The 21,514-nt window shown below is 38.2% G+C and overlaps 1 protein-coding gene across 5 annotated transcripts in view; it reads right to left on the bottom strand.

Annotated features, from left to right (window-relative positions):
- Positions 1–21,514, bottom strand: part of PRDM5 (PR/SET domain 5) — a 204,331-nt gene that overhangs the window by 167,891 nt on the left and 14,926 nt on the right. For all 5 annotated transcript variants that reach the window (XM_042983975.1, XM_042983979.1, XM_042983976.1 and 2 more), the window contains exon 2: positions 15,041–15,124. In XM_042983975.1, coding sequence (XP_042839909.1) covers positions 15,041–15,124 — 84 coding nt within the window. The remainder of the gene's footprint in view (positions 1–15,040; positions 15,125–21,514) is intronic.

Here is a 21,514-nt window from a genome sequence, read left to right as displayed (position 1 = left end):
TAATGTATTAGTTATACCTCGATAAAAATATTTATGGAATATAAATGATTTATTCAATACTATGAAAGGAATTGAACTTTTATTCAATTATACTTATGTTCTAGATCTGTGCTAGACCTAAGGGATACAGATTAAGATGACAATGCCTGGTCTTCCAAAGTTTACAGTGTAGTAATCCACCCATCCCCCACCCCCTCACTCTCACTGTCCACATGCCCTATCTCAAACCCTTCACCACCTTCCACCCATATGATTCAAGCCAAACACTTAAAAGTCGTTCTGAATTCTTCCCTTTCAACGCACAATCCATCAGCAAGGCTTATCAGTGTTAGTTACCTCCAACAACATACACACAGAAGCCAACCACTTCTCACCAACTCCACTGCCAAGACCCAAGTCCAAGCCACCAGCACAACACTCCTGCTATAGCAACAGACTCCTTCCTACCTGGTGTCCCAGTTCTACTCATGCCTCCCTCCAAGACTCTGTTCTCCACCCAGCGGACACAGTGCTCTTCTCAGGACATGACAAGGATCATATCATTCTCTTGATCAAGTCCTTTGGTTGCTGGAATAAACTGTGTGATCTAACCTATAACTACCTCTCTAATCCTATGCCCTCCATCTGGTCCCTCATGCAGTAAACACTAGCCTCATTGTTTTCTTTGTTTCTGGCCTTTGAGCAGCCCAAATTCATTGACATCTCTGTTCCTCGCTGGGTTCTTGACCCAGGTGCTCTTCATGACTGCACTCTCCATGTTCAGATCTCAGCATAGCCTGCCAGCCCTGCTAGAGTGAGAAAGTAGAGACTCAGGAGCTTCGCATTTTAGCTCACTGTTCTGTTCTATTTCTTAAAGTAAACATTTTGTTGAAGTGTAATGCAAATACAAAAAAAAAGAAAAAGAAAGAAAATGCAGAAACTTTAAGTGTACAGCTCAATGAATCTCACAAAGTAAACACACCAATATAAGGAGCAGGCAGATCCAGAAACCGCACCCAGATGCTTTCCCAGGTCCCTGCTCCCAGTCACCATGCTCACAATGAGAAACTGCAGTCATGATTTATAATTTAATAAATTAGCCTTACCTGTTTTTGAAATTTATGTAAACAAAATCATGCAGTAAGTACTTTGTCTCCTGCTTCTTTCAATGTTGTTTTTTTGAGATTCAACCCTATTGTTAAGGACAGTTGTAGCATAAAACTTTATAATATACTGGAATGCATTTGGCCATTTACTCATAGGTGGACATTTGGGTTATTTCCAGTTTCAGAAATAACTCATCAAGCTGCTAAGAAAATTCTTATACAAGACTTCTAGTAAATATTTGAACATGTTTCTGCGGGGAATATGCCTGATGGAATTGCCACATTGTATCATATTCAGCTCTACTACAATACCACTAAATGGTTTTTAAATGCTGATGTAAAAACCTAGCATCAGAGGCGCCTGGGAGGCTCAGTCAGGTTAGCATCTGACTCTTGATTTCAGTTCAGGTCATGATCTCACAGTTCATGGGATTGAGCCCCACGTCAGGCTCTGTGCTGACAGCCTGGACTCTGCTTGGGATTCTCTCTCTCCCTCTCTCTCTCTGCCCCTCCCCTGCTTGCATGTGTTCTCTCTCTCTCTCTCTCAAAATAAATAAATAAATAAACTTTTAGAAAGTAAAAAAAAAAATAACAACCCAGCATCGGTGTAAATGAATTTCAGACAATCCTTGCAAATGTTTGACATTATATTTTTAATTTAATCATTCTGTTGAATATATCATGGCATCTCACTATGTTTTTGGTTTGCATTTCCAAGATGACTAATGAAGCTGACCATCACTTCATGTTTATTAGCCATTTGAATATCTTCTTGTGTGAAGTGCCTATTCAACTGTTTGTCCATTTTTCTTTTTATTTTTTTAATCAAATTATAAATATATATAAATATATTCAGGATATAAACCCTTTTTCAGACTAATCATTACAAATTTCTTCCCCTTTGTGATGTGTTTTTCATTCTCTTTATGGTATGTTCTAGTGAACAGTTCTTAATTTTACTGTTATCCGATTTTTCATTTTTTCCCTTTTCAGTGTTTATTGTTTATTTAAGAAACCTCCACATACCCTAAGATCATAAAGGTATTTCCTACATTTTCTTCCAAAGCTTTACTATTTTTACCTGACATGTTTACATTTATAATCATATTAAATTGCTTTTGCTTTTTTATATATGATGTGACTTAGGGATCTAAATAATCTTTTTCCATAAGGATGTCATTTGACCCCACACTATTATTGAAAAATCCATCCTTTCCCCACTATATTGATGAATCTTTGTCAAAAATGTGTCTGTCTTATCCTTGTGCCAATACTACAATATTAAATTAGAATGCTTTTGCACTATGCTTTGATATCTGATAGTGTAAGTTCTCCAGTTTTGATCTTTCATTTCAAGGTTGCTTTGGTAATTCACATCCATTTGGATTTTCACATCAGTTTTAGAATCAGTTTCCACCAAAATAACCAACCAACCACCAAACAAATAAACAAAACTTTTAAATGAGATTGCATCTTTTGAAATCTACTAACTTCTGCTTTACGCATATGATTAATTGTGGTAAATTTTCCATGGCTTATTTGATCAACTGTCACTGAGTAATGTTTTATGTATGTCACTTAGGGCACCCATAATAATTAGATTGATCAATTATCTCTCTATACTTTCCAGTTTTATCTTCCTGCTTACTCTCTCTGCAACTGAGTAGAATGTGTTTAAGTCTTCCATTAGGATTGTGTCTATTTCTATTGCTAGTTCTTTCAGCTTTTGCTTTTACAGTTGGAATATATATAATACATACATATATATTACATATATGTTATATTACATATATTACATATATGTAATATATACGTATATATAACATATATGTAATATATACGTATATATAACATATATGTAATATATACATATATATTCTAGTGTACTGACCCTCTTTATTTCTAGTAATGCTTCTTCCTTAAAGTTTACTTGCAAATCCTAGTAAGGTTACACCTGATTTCTTTACATTTGTATTTGCATGATGTATCTTTTTTCATGCTTTTATTTCCAGGCTATCTGTCTTTTTATATTTTAAAATTGTCTGTTAAGGGACATCAGGTAGGTTTTTGCATTCAGTCCATTGATAATAATCTTTTCATTGATGTACTTACCCCATTTAATATAATTATTGATCTAGTTGGATTGATAGTTACCATCTTAGTATTTACTTTATGTATGACCCAGTTGTTTCTTTTTTCTCACTTCATGCCTGATTTTTACATTAGTAAAATTATTTTATTATCCAATCTTTTTCCTTTAATTAACTTGTTAGTTAAAATAACCTTTTACTATTATTTTAGATAATTTAGTTAAGTTTACATGATGTTAGAACTTTGGAACTCTTAAATTCCCTTTGTTTCCCTCCTGCCTTTCGAATTGTTCTTATGACTATATAAATTGTATATATTTTCAAACACATAAAACATTATTATAATTATTTAGTACCATCAATATTTATATTTATTCACCCATATATTTATCCTCTGTTGCTTTCACTCCATTCTGCATTTCATGTTTCCATCAGAATTCATTTTTCTTTCTCCCAGAAGAGCTACCTCATTTTAGTATTTCTTTGGTGCAGGTCTGCTGGATTTTTCTTGTCTGAACACATCTTGATTTCCCTTTAATTTTATTGGCAATACTACTTACTAAGCAAATCAGATTTGGAAGACCTGAAATTTACCTATTCTAAGTGAAAAGCATCAAATTCTTTATACATTCATTTAGTTTTACTGTAACAAGGAAATCTATATTTACTTTTAAGATTTAGAGCTATTTTCTTTCCTTTTCCATGAAAGAAAAACAAAACTTATAAATAAACAGGAACAAAAGTATAACAAAAAGTGTCAATTCCAAAAAATTTTACACAATTTGGGTGATTCTTCATCAAGTGGTAGAACTCATCATTGGAAGAAAATTTTACTTTAAAGCTATAATATTAAACTTTAATTAAGCATACCCAAGGACAAGCCATGTGTCTAAATATCCACCTAATGCCATTATATTTTCAAATTTGCTTCTTCTTATTCTCTCTCCTTTTAACACTAAAGTACCCAAACATCTCAAACCTGTCCTTTCCCTGTTTTATATAATATAATTCCATTTTATTATACATATTTTTTTATTTAACAAAATGCTTGTATATGGTGATAATGCTAAATGTCCATATTTATATAGAGACATAGTGTAATCTCCTAGCCCTTTAGGAAAAGAAAGTCAAAGTCAAGGATTTTAAGCGTAAGGATGAGCAATCTTCAAGCTTCCAGTGGAGCAAACGTAACAAATTTTCTTCTTTCCCATAGTGTATGGCAATGTTATATCCACATCACTGCATTCACATTTTTGAGACAAAAAGGGATAAGTAACTTGAATCCGAAATAGATACATTTTTTCCCATTGATTGTTCAAGATAGTCTCCCACAAAATAAGTAGAGAATCATATCATGAAGATTAGAACAAAGCAATTGAGCACAAAAGGAAAAAATAGGAGATGGCAACTTGCTTCCAGAAAATATAAAATTTTAAGAAACTAAAGAAAGGTTAGAATCTATTCATATTCTTTTAGCCATCTTCCTGTTCAACCTTTCTCTTTCTTCCACATCATCACCATTTTCATCTTCGTCCCCTTTATCTTCATCCTCTTCATTATCAATATTTTCCAAGTCTTATTCATCATTATGAAGTCAGCTTCTTCTCCTTCCCCTTCTCTATCCTCCATATAAGGAGCTAAACTATCACTTAATAGATCTGGCTAAATAGTATCTTTGATGAAGTCTCCTAATTCACCTGCTCCGCAGCCAAATGATTGGTGAACCAGGTGAAGAAGGTCAGAGATTTGTGATGGTACCTCTTCAAGAAAACTTTATTTTGTGTCTGACATGAACATTTCATCAAGTCCTTCCTAGCTTCCCATTTGATCTCAGTCAACACCAAAATTGGTTCCCCACTCTTATTGAGATAAATGTATTTTAGAGTAAATATTTTCAGCAAAATAAAAACATATTTTATAATATGACTCAATATCTTTAAATTCTGTCACTTTAGTTTTGAGAAAATAGCTCAGCATCTCTTCCTCCTTGTCCGCAAGCAAGGCAGTCATTTGCACATGATTGATGAACATTAATTACCCCTAAATTTGGGATCTGGGAGATCAATTATGACTCTTTCAAATGGTTTGCAAAGTTTGTTAGACTTTTGTTCTACTTTGAAAATTTCCTCGCTCGATTCTGTGTAAAGTCTATTCCAATGTACACATCTGTGTATGTAAATGCTTCCGATTGTTCTTTCCCTCCCTTCAGTGAATTCAGAGTGGCAAGTATTTCCTCTGGCTGGGATTTGGAAGTAGTCTTGATTTACTCATTTGGAGAGGGTGAAGACTTAAGGTTAGGGCTAATGCTGCGAGAAAAATCCAAAGAACCAGTCACATAGGGAAATATTCACATTTGAAGATATTCAAAGAACGCCTTCACCTTTTCATATTTTTGCTAGATATAGAATTCTAGATTGGCAACTGTTTTCTATCACCTTAAAGATGTTATTCAATTGTTGACTATCCTTATTACCTTTTTATCTTTTCTGTTAAAAATCAGCTTTTGGAGTTATTGTTGCTGTTTTGAATGTAAGGTCTCTCTTTCTTTCTTTCTGTTTTTCCTGGATGCTTTTAAGATTGCTTTAGTTTTCAGCAGTTTTACTAAGGTATATGTAGGTGGGTTGTTTTTCATTTTTTGTTTTTTTTTTTTGTTTGTTTGTTTTTTAATTGATGCTGTTTTAAGGCTCACAGAGTTTCTTCAGTTTTTCAGGTAACGTTTTCAAAGAGTTCTGTGGGGCACCTGGGTGGCTCAGTCAGTTAAGTGTCTGACTTTGGCTCAAGTCACTGATCTCATGGTTTGTGAATTGGAGCCCCATGTCAGGCTCTGTGCTGACAGGCTGGAGCCTGCTTCAGATTTTGTGTCTCCCCCTCTCTCTGCCCCTCCCCTGCTCATACTCTGTCTCTCTCTCATACTCTCTCTCTCTCTCATAAATAAACATTACCAAAAAATGTTCTAAACAAAAAAATAAATAAAATACAGAGTTCTGGAAAATTCTCAGCCATTATCTCATCAAATTTCCTTCTGTCCCATTTTCTTCTTCTTGCTCTTCAAATGCTAAAAAGTCATAACATTATAGATATATTAGATATTTTCACTGTCTCATGTATCTATTTTTAGTTCCTATGCTTCATTTTCAATCTTTCTATCAACTTCTTTTCCTCTTCATTAATCCTGTTATTTGCTCTGTAATATATATAATTCAAATACTGAGTTCTCAGCTTCGGTTATTATATTTTTTCTCTTCTAGAATGTCCATTTGACATTTACACATCAAGTTTTGGTGTAAAATTCTCCATCTTGTTATTTCATCTGTTTCACCTTCATTTGCTAGAACATATCAGTCATGATCATTTTATAATTTTTCTTCTCTTTTTTTTAATATTTATATTTGAGAGAGAGAGAGAGAGAGAGAGAGCAGGGGGAGGGGCAGAGAGAGATGGAGCCAGAATCTGAAGCAGGCTCCAAGTTCTGAGGTGTCAGCACAGAGCCTAACATGGGACTTGAACTCACGAGCTGTGAGATCATGACCTGAGCCAAAGTCAGATGCTTAATTGACTAAGCCACCCAAGTGCCCCAATCATGTCCTCATTTGCAGCACACCTGGGTGGCTCAGTTGGTTAAGCATCCAGCTCTTGACTTCAGCTCAGGTCGTGATCTCATGGTCATGAGATCGAGCCCCATGCCGGGCTGAGTGTACAACCTGCCTGGGATTCCCTCTCTCCGGCTCACTCTGCCCTTCGCCACTGGTTCTCGCACTAAATAAACAAACAAACAAACAAAAAACATGTAAAAAAATAAAGTCCTCATTTGCTAATTCCAATCAATATCTGAATACAATATCTGAAACATATTATTTGTCATCTGTCAGTTTCCATTGTCCAGCTTTTCTCTCAGATTTAATCATATGGTCCTATCTCTTAGCATCAAGTCATTTTTAATTAAGTGCTGAACCCTGTATATTAAGAAATTTTAGAGAATCCAGAGACTATGTTTCTCCAGAGTAGGCTCACCCTGACTTTGGCCAGGCAGAGTAGAAAGTATTCATCACAAACTAATTAGGGAATGAGCCGATTCAAGGCTGGGTTGCAGTTGTAGCAGGCTTCAGCCAGCCTCAGTTGACCATGTTCCTACCTCATAGCCCTCCAGTGCTTCCAACTGAAAGCAGTGTGCACTGAGGGCCCCTCCTCAGCAACATGAGACCGCAGAACACTCTGCTTTTCCAAAGTGTGTGGCTTAGCTTTAGCATTCTGCCACGCAGTTTCATAATTTGGCAAATGTCTTGAGGAGGAATCAGCAGTGTTTTTAGTTCTTTTAGATCTCCAACATTGTCACTCCAACCTCACAAGTCTGCCAAAAGCTCTACCTATTCTGCTATGTTCAAACACTCTCAGCTCTACATGGGCTGAGATCAGATTTTTTCAGCCTCTTGCCCATAATCCAGACTCAGCAAAAGTCTGACCATTTTCCCAAGTGAAAACAGACTGCAGGTTGTCAATTCACATCTCCAAGTTTTCTCCTCTCTGGAGCCTCAGACACTGCACTACTCCTTGCTACAACAGTTCTGATGGCCCTACACAAATCTGTCTTTGTAGATCTCAGCAGTATTATCAATGTGTTCAAGCTCTTATCTGATGTAAATTTTCTTGCCCTATTTTTTTTTCTTTATATCCACATGACTACTTATCTTTGTATTCTTTTTTTTTAACGTTTATTTATTATTGAGAGAGAGAGAGAGACAGAGCATGAGCATGGGAGGGGCAGAGAGAGGGGGAGACACAGAATCCGAAGCAGGCTCCAGTCTCTGAGCTGTCAGCACAGTGCCCAATGCGGGGCTCTGAGCCACTCAGGAGCCCCATCATTGTGTTACTTCGTAGGGGTGATTTATGTCTAACTTTCCCTACTGAAACATAAGTCCCAAGAGAATAAGGGCCTTGCTTTATCCTCAGGTAAAGCCAGATTGAATATTTCCTGACCCTGGTATCCTTCCTCATTCTATCATGCTTCACTTGCTATGCCTATTTTTGTGGCTATATTGCTTTTCAGTATGAGAAAAGAGAAAAACTAATTCTATATGTATTCTTAGTCAAAAACTCTTAATCCCCCCTCTTCATATTTCCTTACTTTCTCCTCAATGAGAGAGGTAAATTAGAGATATAGTCACTTTAGAGATATATAGAGATATAGTCCCCCCTCTTCATATTTCCTTACTTTCTCCTCAATGAGAGAGGTAAATTAGAGATATAGTCACAGTCATTCCTCTCAATGCCCAACTCCTTGTTTTAGTAAGTAGACTTTCCCTCAGGCTCAAAATGTGCCTTCTACAGCAGGCTAAAGACCTGTCTGTCTCTCTCCAGGCTCTCTCATATCCTCCATTCTGATTATGCTGCAAACTATGTCTGAGTCAGGCCACAATTCTCCATGCAATCAATGGGCAAATATATTGAGAATCTACACTGCAGGCCCAACTGTTGCCTGCAAAGGCGAAGATTTAAAACACAAAGTATAAAGGCCTCCACTTTGTACACTTCCGGTGCAAAGGTCAAGATTTAAGAAGCAGAGTATAAAGTCCTCACTCTGACTGTGGTCCCAATCACATTCTCCAATCCAGCTTTTCTAGAGCCATGAACTTAGAGAGTCACTGTATGCTCATTAATGAGATAGATTTTTTTTTCAAATTTTTTATTTAAATTCTAGTTTGTTAACATATAGTATAATAATGTCCAAGAGTAGAATTTAATGATTCATCACTTACATATAACACCCAGTGCTCAACATGACAAGTGCCCTCCTTAATACCCACCCATTTAGCCCCTCTGCCACCCACCTCCCTCCATCAACCCTCAGGTTTGTTCTCTATCGTAAAGATTCTCTTCTCATTTGTTTCCCTCTCTCTCTCTCTTTTTTTCCCCTTCCCATATGCTCAAATGTTTTGTTTCTTAAATTCCACATAGAAGTGAAATTATATGGTAATTGTCTTTCTCTATCTGACTTAATGAGGTAGATATTTTAATCTACAATTGGCTCCTATCTTTCTTCCTTGATTAGAACCAAAGAGAGATAGAGAGAAGGGTTATTAATTAGGAAACATCACCAGTGTCTAAGGCCTAGGGGTTGGGAAAGAAGTTGCCCAAAACAAACCATGTTTAAAGACCAATCACAGAGCAGGCCCCAGCTCACCTGGTATGTACATTTACTGTATTTTGAAATAATAATTCACTATAACTGTAGGAGATTAATAATTCTTACAAAACACCTGCAAATCTTATAATCATATTTCTATAGCTATTTTTTAGAAAACATGTTATTTACCCAGAGGCACAAAAGCTTTTCTGCTAACAAAAATCTAAAAGAACTATGATTATTTGATATTTTACATTTTGTGAAATGCAGCTACCTAGTAGAATGTAATAACCAATAGTCCTCTGATGGTAAATGCCACTAAATAATGCCACTAGCCTCTGATATAAAAAATGTAGCTGTTCTCATCAATCCTCAAGGCAACAGATTCAGAAAAATAAACGAATATAAAACGTTTTAAATGCCATTAAGTCATAATAATACAGGTAAAGCTGACTATGCTCATCATACTTTGTGCATCCTACAGTGTGTTACTTCTGAAACCCTTATAAGACCACAAGCTCCTTAAGAGTAAGAGCTCTAGAGAACCCAGAAGTGGGCCCAGCAACATATGGCCAACAAAACAGATAAACATATGGGAAGGGAAGCAAAAATAATATAAAAACAAGGAGTGGGAAAAAACATAAAAGACTTTTAATACAGAGAACAAACTGAGGATTGCTGGAAGGGTTGTGGGTGGGAGGGATGGGCGAAATGGGTAAGGGGCATTAAGGAAGACACTTGTTGGGATGAGCACTGGGTGTTATAAATAGGGGATGAATCACTGGAATCTACTCCTGAAATCATTATTGCACTATATGCTAACTAACTTGGATGTAAATTAAAAAATAAATAAATAAAATTAAAATTAAAAACACAATAGAAGAAAAGAGTAAGAGCATGGACTTTTAAAAAGCAAAGTTTAAGCCCTGTTTTGTTGTCTTCCTAATGCTCTAAGATTACTTTTCTACTAAGTTGTAGATACTTTTCTCCTAAGGTTTAATAGCAAGAAATCAATTTGTATCTAAGTAAAATAGATTTGGGGGTGCCTGGGTGGCTCAGTCAGTTAAGGGTCCACCTTTGGCTCAGGTCATGATCTCACGGTTTGTGGGTTCGAGCCCCGCATCAGGCTCTGTGCTGACAGCTCAGAGCCTGGAGCCTGCTTCAGATTCTGTGTCTCCCTCTCTTTCTGCCCCTACCCCACTCATGCTTTGTCTCTGTCTCTCAAAATAAATAAATGTTAAAAAAAAATTAAGTAAAAGAGATTTTAGTTTCTCTTATAAAAAGGTCACCCAGGGGCACCTGAGTGGCTCAGTCAGTTAAGCATCCCACTCTTGATTTGGGCTCAGGTTCGTGAGATTGAGTCCCATGATGGGCTCTATGCTAATAGCACAGACCCTGCTTGGGATTCTCTCTCTCTCTCTCTCTCTCTCTCTCTCTCTCTCTCTCTCTCTCCCCCCCCCCCACCCTTGCTCACACTCTGTCTCTCAAAATAAATAAATAAACATTAAAAAAAAAAAAAGGATCACCCAGAATTTGGATATTTCACTTGACTCTCCAGGTTTTACCTGGTTATTAGGGATTCTGCACATGAGTTCCTAACTAGCTGACAACAACTTTTTGTCCAGAGCACCACCTAATATTACTGAACCATGGCATGGTATTTTAGCTCAACCTGCATCAGATCATACCACTGAATACCCAACTGCACCCACTGAACTGTTCAAAACTGAGAGGCAAACATAGACTACCATAAGTGGGAGAGAGGCAGGGGATGGGGTTGAGACCTTCCCAGATCTCAGAATAGATGCAAAGTTCAGGAATGAATGACTCCACTGGAAATATCAGGATGACACCAAGTTTCAAGAACTTACCAGGCCAGTTTCGAAACAAAAATCTCTTACAGGTATTAGAAGAGGATGCTAAGGGAAGGGAAGGGAAGGGAAGGGAAGGGAAGGGAAGGGAAGGGAAGGGAAGGGAAGGGAAGGGAAGGGAAGACCCACTGCAAAAAGAGCAGAGCTGTTTGCAGGATTCAAGCAGAACCAGATTCACCAGAGGCCACTTTGGAATATCTGAATAATAAGCTGGGCAGGTAGCGAGGAAAATGCGCAATCTGTGTTGCATTCTATAGGTGCCAAAACTAAAAAGTATGTGCAGGAAGCATAAGAGCCAGCACCTGGAGAGGAGGTATCTGAACTGACTTGAAACACCAAAGGAAATATTAGAGAAAAAGAAGCTCTTGAAGATTTAAAAATAAAGGATGATTGAGAGTTTTAGCAACAGTACAAGAATGGATTTTGGTCTTTGAGCAAGGCTGAAATATACCACAAGCTAGAAACCACCTGGAAAAAAGTACATAAAAAGACTATTCTACAGAATGGAATACACTATAGACAACGGGGCTCGTTCCACTAAATTATCCATAGGAAGCATTTACAGTCAGTCAGGCACTGGTTTCCAACCTCAAGCTCTATGACTGGCCTGAGGCCCAAGAAATACAGAATTCTTCTACTAAGGCACTTAATTCTAAAAGAAAAGCAAAAACCTGAGGTTATCAAGAAACCCTAAGGACAGATGAGTCTCCTCAGACCCGAATATCAAATATCGGCAGCCAACACGGAAAGAGGCTGAGGTGCTGCTGACAGCTCTGAAGCAGTGGACATCAGTAGGTCTCCAAGCTGTGCCCTTGGAGGGAGGGACGGAGGCTGCCGCAGATGGCATCGATGCTCCCCAATGACCCCATTAAACCAGTCCCAAACTGACAGGGGCTCACACACACCAGCAGGCTCAATCCTAACTGGTGCCTCCAAGTTCTTTGGTATGACATGGCCACCTAGGGGTTCCTGGCCCTGTCCCCCAGAACTGTTGGCACTATAAGCAAAGTGCAAGTATAAATGGAGAAAGAGCGATGCCACGTGCTCTCTCACAGGACATCATTTTCCAGACTATCGTAAGTATCTGGTTCACATTCCAGGTTAACTGTTGGCTTGAGAAGGACAACCGGTTTTGAGGACTGCAGGTGGTTAACTTTGGAGCTATGGGCCATAATAGAAATGACTTAAATAACCAGTCGCAAAGGGCACACCAGCGAAGGGAAGGCTCATTATCTCCCTCTGAGAGGACTCAAAGGGTTCCATGAGAAGAAGATTATAGGAACAGTTATTCTCCTTTCTCTCTGATCCTTCTGAATCTGGTACCTGCAAAGCTAAAATAATAAAAACGGACTCAAGGCTGGGAAGCTGCTCATTCAGTTAACTTAATAAATAATAGGATTAAAGCTAGCAGGCGGTAAACCTTCAGAATTCAAAACATGTTGATTGTTTTTTATGTGTCCCCCCCAAAAGGTGAACCACTGAGACAGGTGTCCACCTGCCCTGCCCCGCCCAGCAGCACAGCTCGGACTGGCTGACGATCCAAAGTGAAAACCAGACTAATATGAGGAAGGACTAGACAGAGTAGTGCATGGGCACAGGAACTAAGGGGTTAAATGGATCAAAGGTCTCAGGTGAAAAAAGAGCAGGCTCAAAGAGGAAGGGGAGACTCTTCATCAGTGCTCTTCTGAACTGTGTAAAAAGTACAAATATTACTTATTCAAACTCCGAATATTAAATCATAAGTAAAAAAATAAAATAGAGAGTAGCAATCACTATGTGAATGTAACATTACCTGAACCTGTAATATATAGAATCTATAGCTGTTTGGGCGGCAGTGAGGAGAGGGGATACCAGTGTGTGAAAACAGGTAATAACATAAAGACAATAAAGACCCATGGGAATAGGTCATGCAAAACCAGATGACCTACACTGCTTCACTGCCAACTATACAACAGTTCAGATGCAGCTTCCTTAAGTTTCCTGCAAGTACAGGAATAAAAATCACAATCATTATCTGCTTCACAATGCCTCACAACCAATGGTGCAAAACATTAACCCATTGTGCTAAAGTTTTGGGGACAAATATCAAAAGCCATTAACAACCTCATAAAATTATGTAAGTCATCTTTTTTTATTTTTCACATAGATGTTTGCTTTCTGAAAACTGTCACGGTAAAAAAAGAAAAAAATAACTGCTGAGAAAATTAAGACCTTACAGAAAAATTGTAAAAGCCACTGAAAATATTATTATATTCATAAAAATAAACAACTAAAACAGCATGTGAAGTTAGGCAATTCAATAACATTTTCCACTTATAGTGAAGACTGTATTATGAATTTCCATTTTCCATCTCCCACACTGTAGAAACCCTTCAAGAGTCTCTTCCTCAAGCACCCCATTCCCCACTCCTAGCAGTTTCAGCAATATGGATGATTATTTAAAACACATTTTGTGGGGCACCTGGGTGGCTCAGTTGGTTGAGCGTCTGACTCTTGATTTCAGCTCAGGTCATGATCTCAGGGTTGTGAGATCAAGCCCAGTGTAAGGCATGGAGCCTGCTTGAGATTCTCGTTCCCTCTCTCTCTCTCTCTCTCTCCCCCTCTACCCCTCTCCTGCTCATTCATGTTCATGCTCGATTGCAAAAAATTTTTTAAAAAATTTTTAATAGTAAAAAAAATATATATATGTATGTATGTATGTATATAGCTAAGCTACAGTAACCACTTATTTATCAAATACTAATCTAAGTGTAGCTGTGAAGGTATTTTGTGGATGTGGTCAACACCTACAATCAGTTGACCGTAAGTAACAGAGATTATTGCCAATACTGCATATGGCCAACCCTCAGCCAAGCAGTCAAGGGCCTTCATTGCCAACTGAGGTTTGCCAGAGATGTTCTGCCTCAACACTACAACATCAACTCCTATCTGAGTTTCTAGCCTGTAAGCCTGCCCTACAAATTCCAAGTTGCCATCCCAACAATCACGTGAACCAATTCCTCAAAAAATATATACCATGTATCTCCATCCTATCGGTTCTGTTGCTCTGGAGACACGAACTGATCCATCCATGTTCAGAGAGACTTTTTCCGTGTAACTCTGAATGTCAGTATCCCACCCCTTTCCGATTTACTGATCCTGCTTCTCTCAGCCCCACCCACAGAGCTCAGCTGGCACCCTACTCATGGAATCCATCAAATACAATTCTTGGAACTGGGTTTTCTTTTCCAAGGTTTTAACAACCTCTATACCTTTACTTCTCTTTTTCTATTCCTCAAGCCCTTCTTTTTCTAATGACTAGAAAAGAACAACAACAAATATAATTGGCATAAACTAAGATGAAAATTCTTATAATATACAGACATACATTGGCATTACAGATCCCTGCATTAGGGAAATTTCAGATTGCAAAAGACTGCCTAAGAGTCATAGTTCTTTAAATATATGTTCCTAAAAGTGAGGTAAATTTTAAAGTGGCATTTTTCATTCCAGTATGGAGTGCAGAACTGTTTCAATGCAATCAGAACTGCAATAGAGAAATAGAAGTTAAAAGAAAAGTATAATTTCGTTTACAGAAATCAAATTCTTAATCCAATACACAAACAGGCTTATTTTAAAATCCAAACATCCTATGTATGGAAAACTCCATATTCAATGATGAACCATAAACTTCAGGGTTCTGGAAGAATTGTCTAGTACAATATTTCAACAGTATTTTTTAATGCTAAACTTTCAAACTACTCAGGTCCTTTAAAATCAAAACATTCCAGTGTTTAGTCAACTGGAATCAATGCCTATTAACTCAGCCTCATAACTGCACTAAATAGTATAAAGAGAAACACTAAATATTTAAAATAACAATCACATCCTCACCTCCCACATCAACCTGTAATCCATATTTTCATCCAAGTCTTCAGGCATTCTCTTCTCTCCAGCAAACGGTCCAAACTTTTCACCCTGGGTAGTGATGATTACATTGAAAAGGAGTTAGTACAATAATGAAGTTACTAACATAAATGTATTTCTCTTCTGGAATTTTTTTTCTCTCCAAACCTTCATGCCCAATGATTGAGACACATTTAAAGTATTAAACAATTTACGCAACACAAAATATTTACATATTTAAAATCCAACTTAATCTGTTTTTAGCTTCAGAGCCTGAATCCACAACACAGGAGCCAACATAAAAGGGTTAAATTGCACAACATTCAAATTCTGACAAGGCCTCTGGCAAGTGGTCTTAAAATGACAAGCACTGAGTTTTGCCTGCCTTGAGAGACAAGCCCACCAGGCAGAAAATCACCTGGTTTCCATAAAAATCACAAATTCATCCCAATTATGAACAAGAAGGAAGTAGGCTTGGCATTCTCAGAGGAAGACTGTTCATAAATAAAGTTTAAATTGCCCTGCCAATCTCTCAAACAGCCAAGGCAGCACACTGTGCACCAGTTTCTCAAAGTGCAAGCTTTGAAGCCCACCTGGCATGAGAATCAAGAGCGACGCTTGTTCCAAATTCAGAATCCTGGGCTTACTCAAATCAGAATCTCTGGGAGTTGGGTGTGGGGAGCTGCATTTTGACAAGTTCCTAGGTGTGAAGCACAGGTGGCTGGCCCCTGCACTTACTCGTGAGGCAGGTTCCAGGGTATGAGACATTGTTTTCTCAACTAAGGCAACCAAAGCAGACTGGAGAGACTTGGAGTGCGGTTGAGTTTGTCCAGCCAGACAGTCTGTAGAAATGTGTGCAAAGAAAACATAGAGCCTCTGTGAGAGTCCCCCAAATCTGCTGGTGCCTATTCTTCAGTAGAACCATCCCTTCTTAAGGGGAAGAAAAATCCAACAAAATCTCCAGGAGAACTTCTGATAAATGCTGCTGGAGGGAAAAACAACCACCAAAGCAATGTTTCGAGGAATATAAATTACTTAATGAACAACAGAAAACCTAACTCTGGAAATAGTAAAAGGTTAAAGCTTAAAAGAATTACAACTCACTAACCCAGCCCCTCATCTTACAAACAAAGAAATGAGATCCTGAAAACCTACAAAAAAAAAAAAAAAAAAAAAAAAAAAAGGCAGAGGCCAGAAGACCTATTCTTGAATGTTAACTTAAGGACAAAAAAAAAAAAAAAAAAAAAAAATAGCTACACAGATTGCTCAAATCAAGATTATAATCCTAAATAACCCAAGCACAAACACACCAAAGACACAGGGAGACTGTTATTTATAATAACAGGCACCTGGGTGGTTCAGTCAGTTAAGCTTCCAACTTTGGCTCAGGTCATGATCCCATGGTTTGTGGGTTTGAGCCCCATGTCAGGCTCTTGTGCTGACAGCTCAGAGCCTGGACCTGCTTCAGATTCTGTGTCTCCCTTTCTCTCTCTCTCTCTCTCTCTCTCTCTCTCTCTCTGCCCCTCCCCCACTCGTGCTCTGTCTCTCTATCAAAAATAAACATTAAAAAAAAAAGAAAAATGTGTATTTATAACATAGTTAGTGATATAAAGTTCAGTGAGCAAATTTCAGAGGCTGGAAGCCAGCCCTGCTTCCCCAATCCTTCCAGACCTCACTAGCCACTTCATACTAGCATCACTTCTCAGGCAGACACAACAGTGCCAAAGATGCTTTCTTTTAAAAACTAATCGTTTTTCACCTCAACGTGGGAACTTACCAGTATTTAATGGCAGTTAAGAAAAGCTGTATCAGAAATGAAAGAAGAGGGTAGGGGAATTGATATATACTGAACTACTACGTGCCACACACCAAATAATCCTATGTGGGAATTTCCCCATTTAACAATGGAGGACACTGAGAATCCAACAGTTTAAATAACTTGTTTGATTAAGGTCAATCACCTAGTGAAGATCAGAGAAGGGATTAGGTACCAGCGGTTTATTCTGCTCAGGCACTGTCCACTCCACCACACCACCACTCAAAACCCTGACAATGACTGCATGACCCAATGCCCAGGCTGGCTCACACCTCCCTTCTCACTTTCCATTAACTACAACATTTAGCAGCCATGTGGGCCATGCCTTGCTCATGCAGTCACTCAATACATTGACTGTTGAACTGAATGAAGAAACTGACGGACTGATGTTAAAGCCAATCTGGAAGACAGACCAAAAAATAAGGTGTGCTTTTGGTAATAACTTTGAGGATTTGGTATTAATGCATGTAGTTCATTCATCTTTTCACTCCGTCTAGTCATGTATTAGTGTTTACCAACCATTGCAGAAGGTAATAATCTAAGTATACAGTTTCTAATGCAGCTGACCTAGCCAGTCAGCTTCTCTCTGCAGTACAAATTTGGGGGGAAAAAAACCTGAATCCATCAATTCAGCAGTGTTCAAAGGACTGAAGAGGAGACATAGAAACCCAGGTAAATGTACTGGAAATCAGTTTAAAAGACTGCTTGGATGCATGTCTAATAAGATTATTAAAAGACTTAGTGCTTTGAAAATTCAAAATAAGAATCAGGACTCTGAATTTAAAGCCTCACTATTAATAATGAACTCTATCATAAACTCAATTATCAAACTATGATAATACGGCTTTCTGGTTTTTCTTCAAGCCATAGTAGGAAATACGTTTTGTGTCTCAGCTTGGCATATTCACACATACACATAGAAACACAGATATAAAACTAAAATATAAATTTCTTAAAACAATACTACCCTTACTCTGTACAACACACTCCAACATTTTATACTCTACTTTACTTCACTTTTTAAAAAAATACTGGTTCTCACCCAATAAGTTAATCTCACAGCTCACTAATGGCTTGCTATCCAGTTTGAAAAACACTGACACAAAAACATACATAGGAGAGGTAAATTTGTAAGTATGCCGTAAGTATGTTAGCATGATCCGATCAAATAAACCTGAGTTTCTATAGCTGAAAGATTACAAAAATGTAGCGGCATCTGGGTGGCTCAGTCGGTTAAGCATCTGACTTCGGCTCAGGTCATGAACGGACGGTTTGTGGGTTTGAGCCCCGTGTCAGGCTCTGTGCTGACAGCTCTCTCAGAGCCTGAAGCCTGCTTCAGATTCTGTGTCTCCTTCTCTCTCTGCCCCTCCCCCGCTCGCTCTCTGTCTCTCTCTCTCTCTCTCAAAAATAAATGTAAAAAAAACCTTTTTTTAAAAAGATTACAAAAATGTAAATAGCCAACTCTTTGTTTTTTATTTTAGAGACAGAGAGCACACATGCAAGCAGGGGAGAGAAACAGAGAGAGAAATAGAGAGAGAAAGAGAGAAAGAGAGAATCGCAAGCAGGCTTCATGCTCAGTACAGAGCCCAACACGGGGCTCAATCCCATGATCCTGGGAGCATGACCTGATTTGAAATCAAGAGTCGAAGGCTCAACCAACTGAGCCACCCAGGTGCCCCAAGATCATATGAGATTCCTGTAAATAGCCAACTCTTAATTATCCATAGTACTTGTGATATGAAACACTGCAGATAATTAAAACAATTTATATTTGACTTTAGATGAAAATTTTGTACTTACTAGACTACCTCTCACTCTGAAGCTTTCCCCTAAGGATCTTAGCAACTGCTATCCACCCCTTCTCTAACTCCGTGTTCCTTGTTGTTTCTACTATGCAAACAGCACTTTCTTATAATTATAATTTTATTGCATATCCTGCTTTATTTGCTAACCATTTCCCATGGGAATTCTAACCTAAGAGTAAGCCTCTTCTACTTCAGTGGGCTTCAAACCTGCTTGGGTAAAACACACCTGTGAAAGGACGATTTGGGGTACACACCCCATATATATGTGATTACTTTTCTTTTAGTTGAACCACATGAAATTGCCAATATTTGACCATTTCCAACCTGTGAAGTGAAAATTTTTCATATGATTCATTATAATACAAATTATATATACATATGCATATATATACATATGTGGGATTCATAACTAATGACAGGAAGGAAAGCAATATTTCAAACTATCTTCTTGAGAATTTCAAAATTTTTGAGCCGACTTCTTGTCATCACTGGTTTTACTCTCTGTGATTAAGCTCCTGAAGATCATTAGCAAAAGGAAAACTGTCAGCTCCCCCATTTTTTTGCTGTACACGTATGCCTACATTACTGATGTTACCTTCATTGCAAGAATTTTCCTAGAATTCTTCACTTCAAGCTCTTTCAGGGGTCACTATCTCCAATGCTTACAAGGTCAGGCAGGAAAGCAGCAGAACATCAGACATCCAACAACAAAAATGTAAAGGACACATTGGGAAGTGATTTGGAGGCAAGCTGGAAGGGCATGCCCACGTAAGCTTTTCCTCTCCAACTGAGTGTTGCTATATCACAACAGGAACCTAATGTTGCTACGTATCCACAAATGCTTTAGAGAAGCTGACAGCTCAAATGCATACATGAAATGACTACTTTTCTCTGCTGGCAATGAATTCCAAGTTTTCAAAACTCTGAAGATCAAATAAAATGTAACTGCAAGACAAATTCAACCTGTAGACAGCAAACTTTCCAAGGCAAACTCACCTCTCAGACTGGTCCAATGCCCAGCCTACAACGGTGCTTCTTTGTTGCTTCTAAATAAAGCAGATAATTAATCTATTCAATTTGCCACCCACTGGACTAGACAATAACTTTTTTTAAATTTTTTTTTTATGTTTACTTATTTTGAGAGAGAGAGAGTCAGAGTATGAGTGGGGTAGGGGTAGAGAGAGAGAGGGAGACACAGAATCAGAAGCAGGCTCCAGGCTCTGAGCTGTCAGCACACAGCCTGACTCAGGGCTTGAACTCACAAACTGTGAGATCATGACCTGAGCCAAAGTCGGACGCTTAACCGACTGAGCCACCTAGAAGCTCCAACAATAACTTTTAATAGACAAAAAAATGTATGATTACGAATATGGGCTATTTTTTCTCATTTTGCTTGTATTAGTAAGAAGTTGAAAGCAAGATTTACTGCAAATATCTCTCTTAGAACAGTGGGAAAAGCAGTAGCTGAGACTTCAAGAGATCCCAATCCTAATCCCTGCTCTGCCATTAAAATAGGATGTGTCACAGGGGCACCTGGGTGGCTCCTCGGGTAAGCATCTGACTTCGGCTCAGGTCAGATCTCACACTCTGTGAGCTCAAGCCCAGCATCAGGCTCTGTGCTGACAGCTTAGAGCCTGGAGCCTGCTTCAGATTCTGTGTCTCCCTCTCTCTGACCCTCCCCCATTCACGCTCTGTCTCTCTCTGTCTCAAAAATAAACATTAAAAAAAAATAGGATGTCACAAACTTCTGAACTTCAGTTTCCTCACTTATAAAACTTAGGGATTTGGGGTAGCTGATTTCTAAGATTCCTTCCAGGTCTTGAATTCTACTAGAAAGAGCAGCCTCCAAAGACCAAATCTGAGAATCAAAGAGAACAATTTGAGAATCAAAGAGAACCAAAGTGTAACTGATTAAAACACATTGGTAAATTCTTAATGACTGCCTGAGAAAATTAAACCTTGTTTGCCTTCATTAGAGGGTAACAACTTGTTAAAATTAATAGAGAGAGAACTAACATTTTGCCCTACCTTTTCAATAATACCCTAGTTCATGACAACCAGATAACAGCAAATAATGAGGGAAAGCTCTTCTTTACAGAGGAATGATAATTTATAAATAAAGGAGAACTGTTTATTTGAATGAATCACCATTTTTAAATTTCTAATAACATAACTGATTCAGGCAAGGATTATCAATGGATAATGGCTAAGACCATTAGGTAAAAGGTTGATAGTGAAATAGGTACTTATACAGTGTCAGCTCACAGATTACTTATTAAGCACAAGTCCCTTTAAATGGAAAAATTACTAACAGTGTTGGCATTACTAACAGTGGGAAAACCAGACATTATACACCCCCTGCCAAAATGCAGTCTTTAGCAAACCAACCTAGCCCTTCATTCCCCAGTGTCCGCCATAGGAATGTAAGAGGGGTGTTTGCTGAATTCTCCAGGCACCTCCAAGGGTGAAAGGGCAAGGGAACACACCCAGACCTCTTCCCCCTTGCCCTGTCTCTCATCCAGCACCTGGGAAGATCTGTGCTTCCTAGGAAGAAAGCACGCGGTTAAAACACAGATGAGAGGGAGGCGGACACTTCGTGCAATTCCTACTGCTTAAAACGGCACTATTTACTACAATGTCAAAAGTATCCTGAGGGTAGAGAAAAGCATTTAATATGTCACTTCATTTAACAGAAAAAAAAAATGGTAAAATAATCTATACCCCGCTTCCAGACTCAAAGAAATACAGAAGATAGAGAAACACATTAAATAAAGTCCTGGGAAAACAATCAGATAAATTCGGATTGTGAGATACTCTACAATTAGCCTAATTTCTTCAGAA

This window comes from Panthera tigris, chromosome B1 (assembly GCF_018350195.1).
Source record: "Panthera tigris isolate Pti1 chromosome B1, P.tigris_Pti1_mat1.1, whole genome shotgun sequence".
NCBI classification, from domain to species: domain Eukaryota; kingdom Metazoa; phylum Chordata; class Mammalia; order Carnivora; family Felidae; genus Panthera; species Panthera tigris.
Note: the sequence above shows the minus strand (reverse complement) of the source record. Positions and strands in the feature narration are given on the sequence as shown.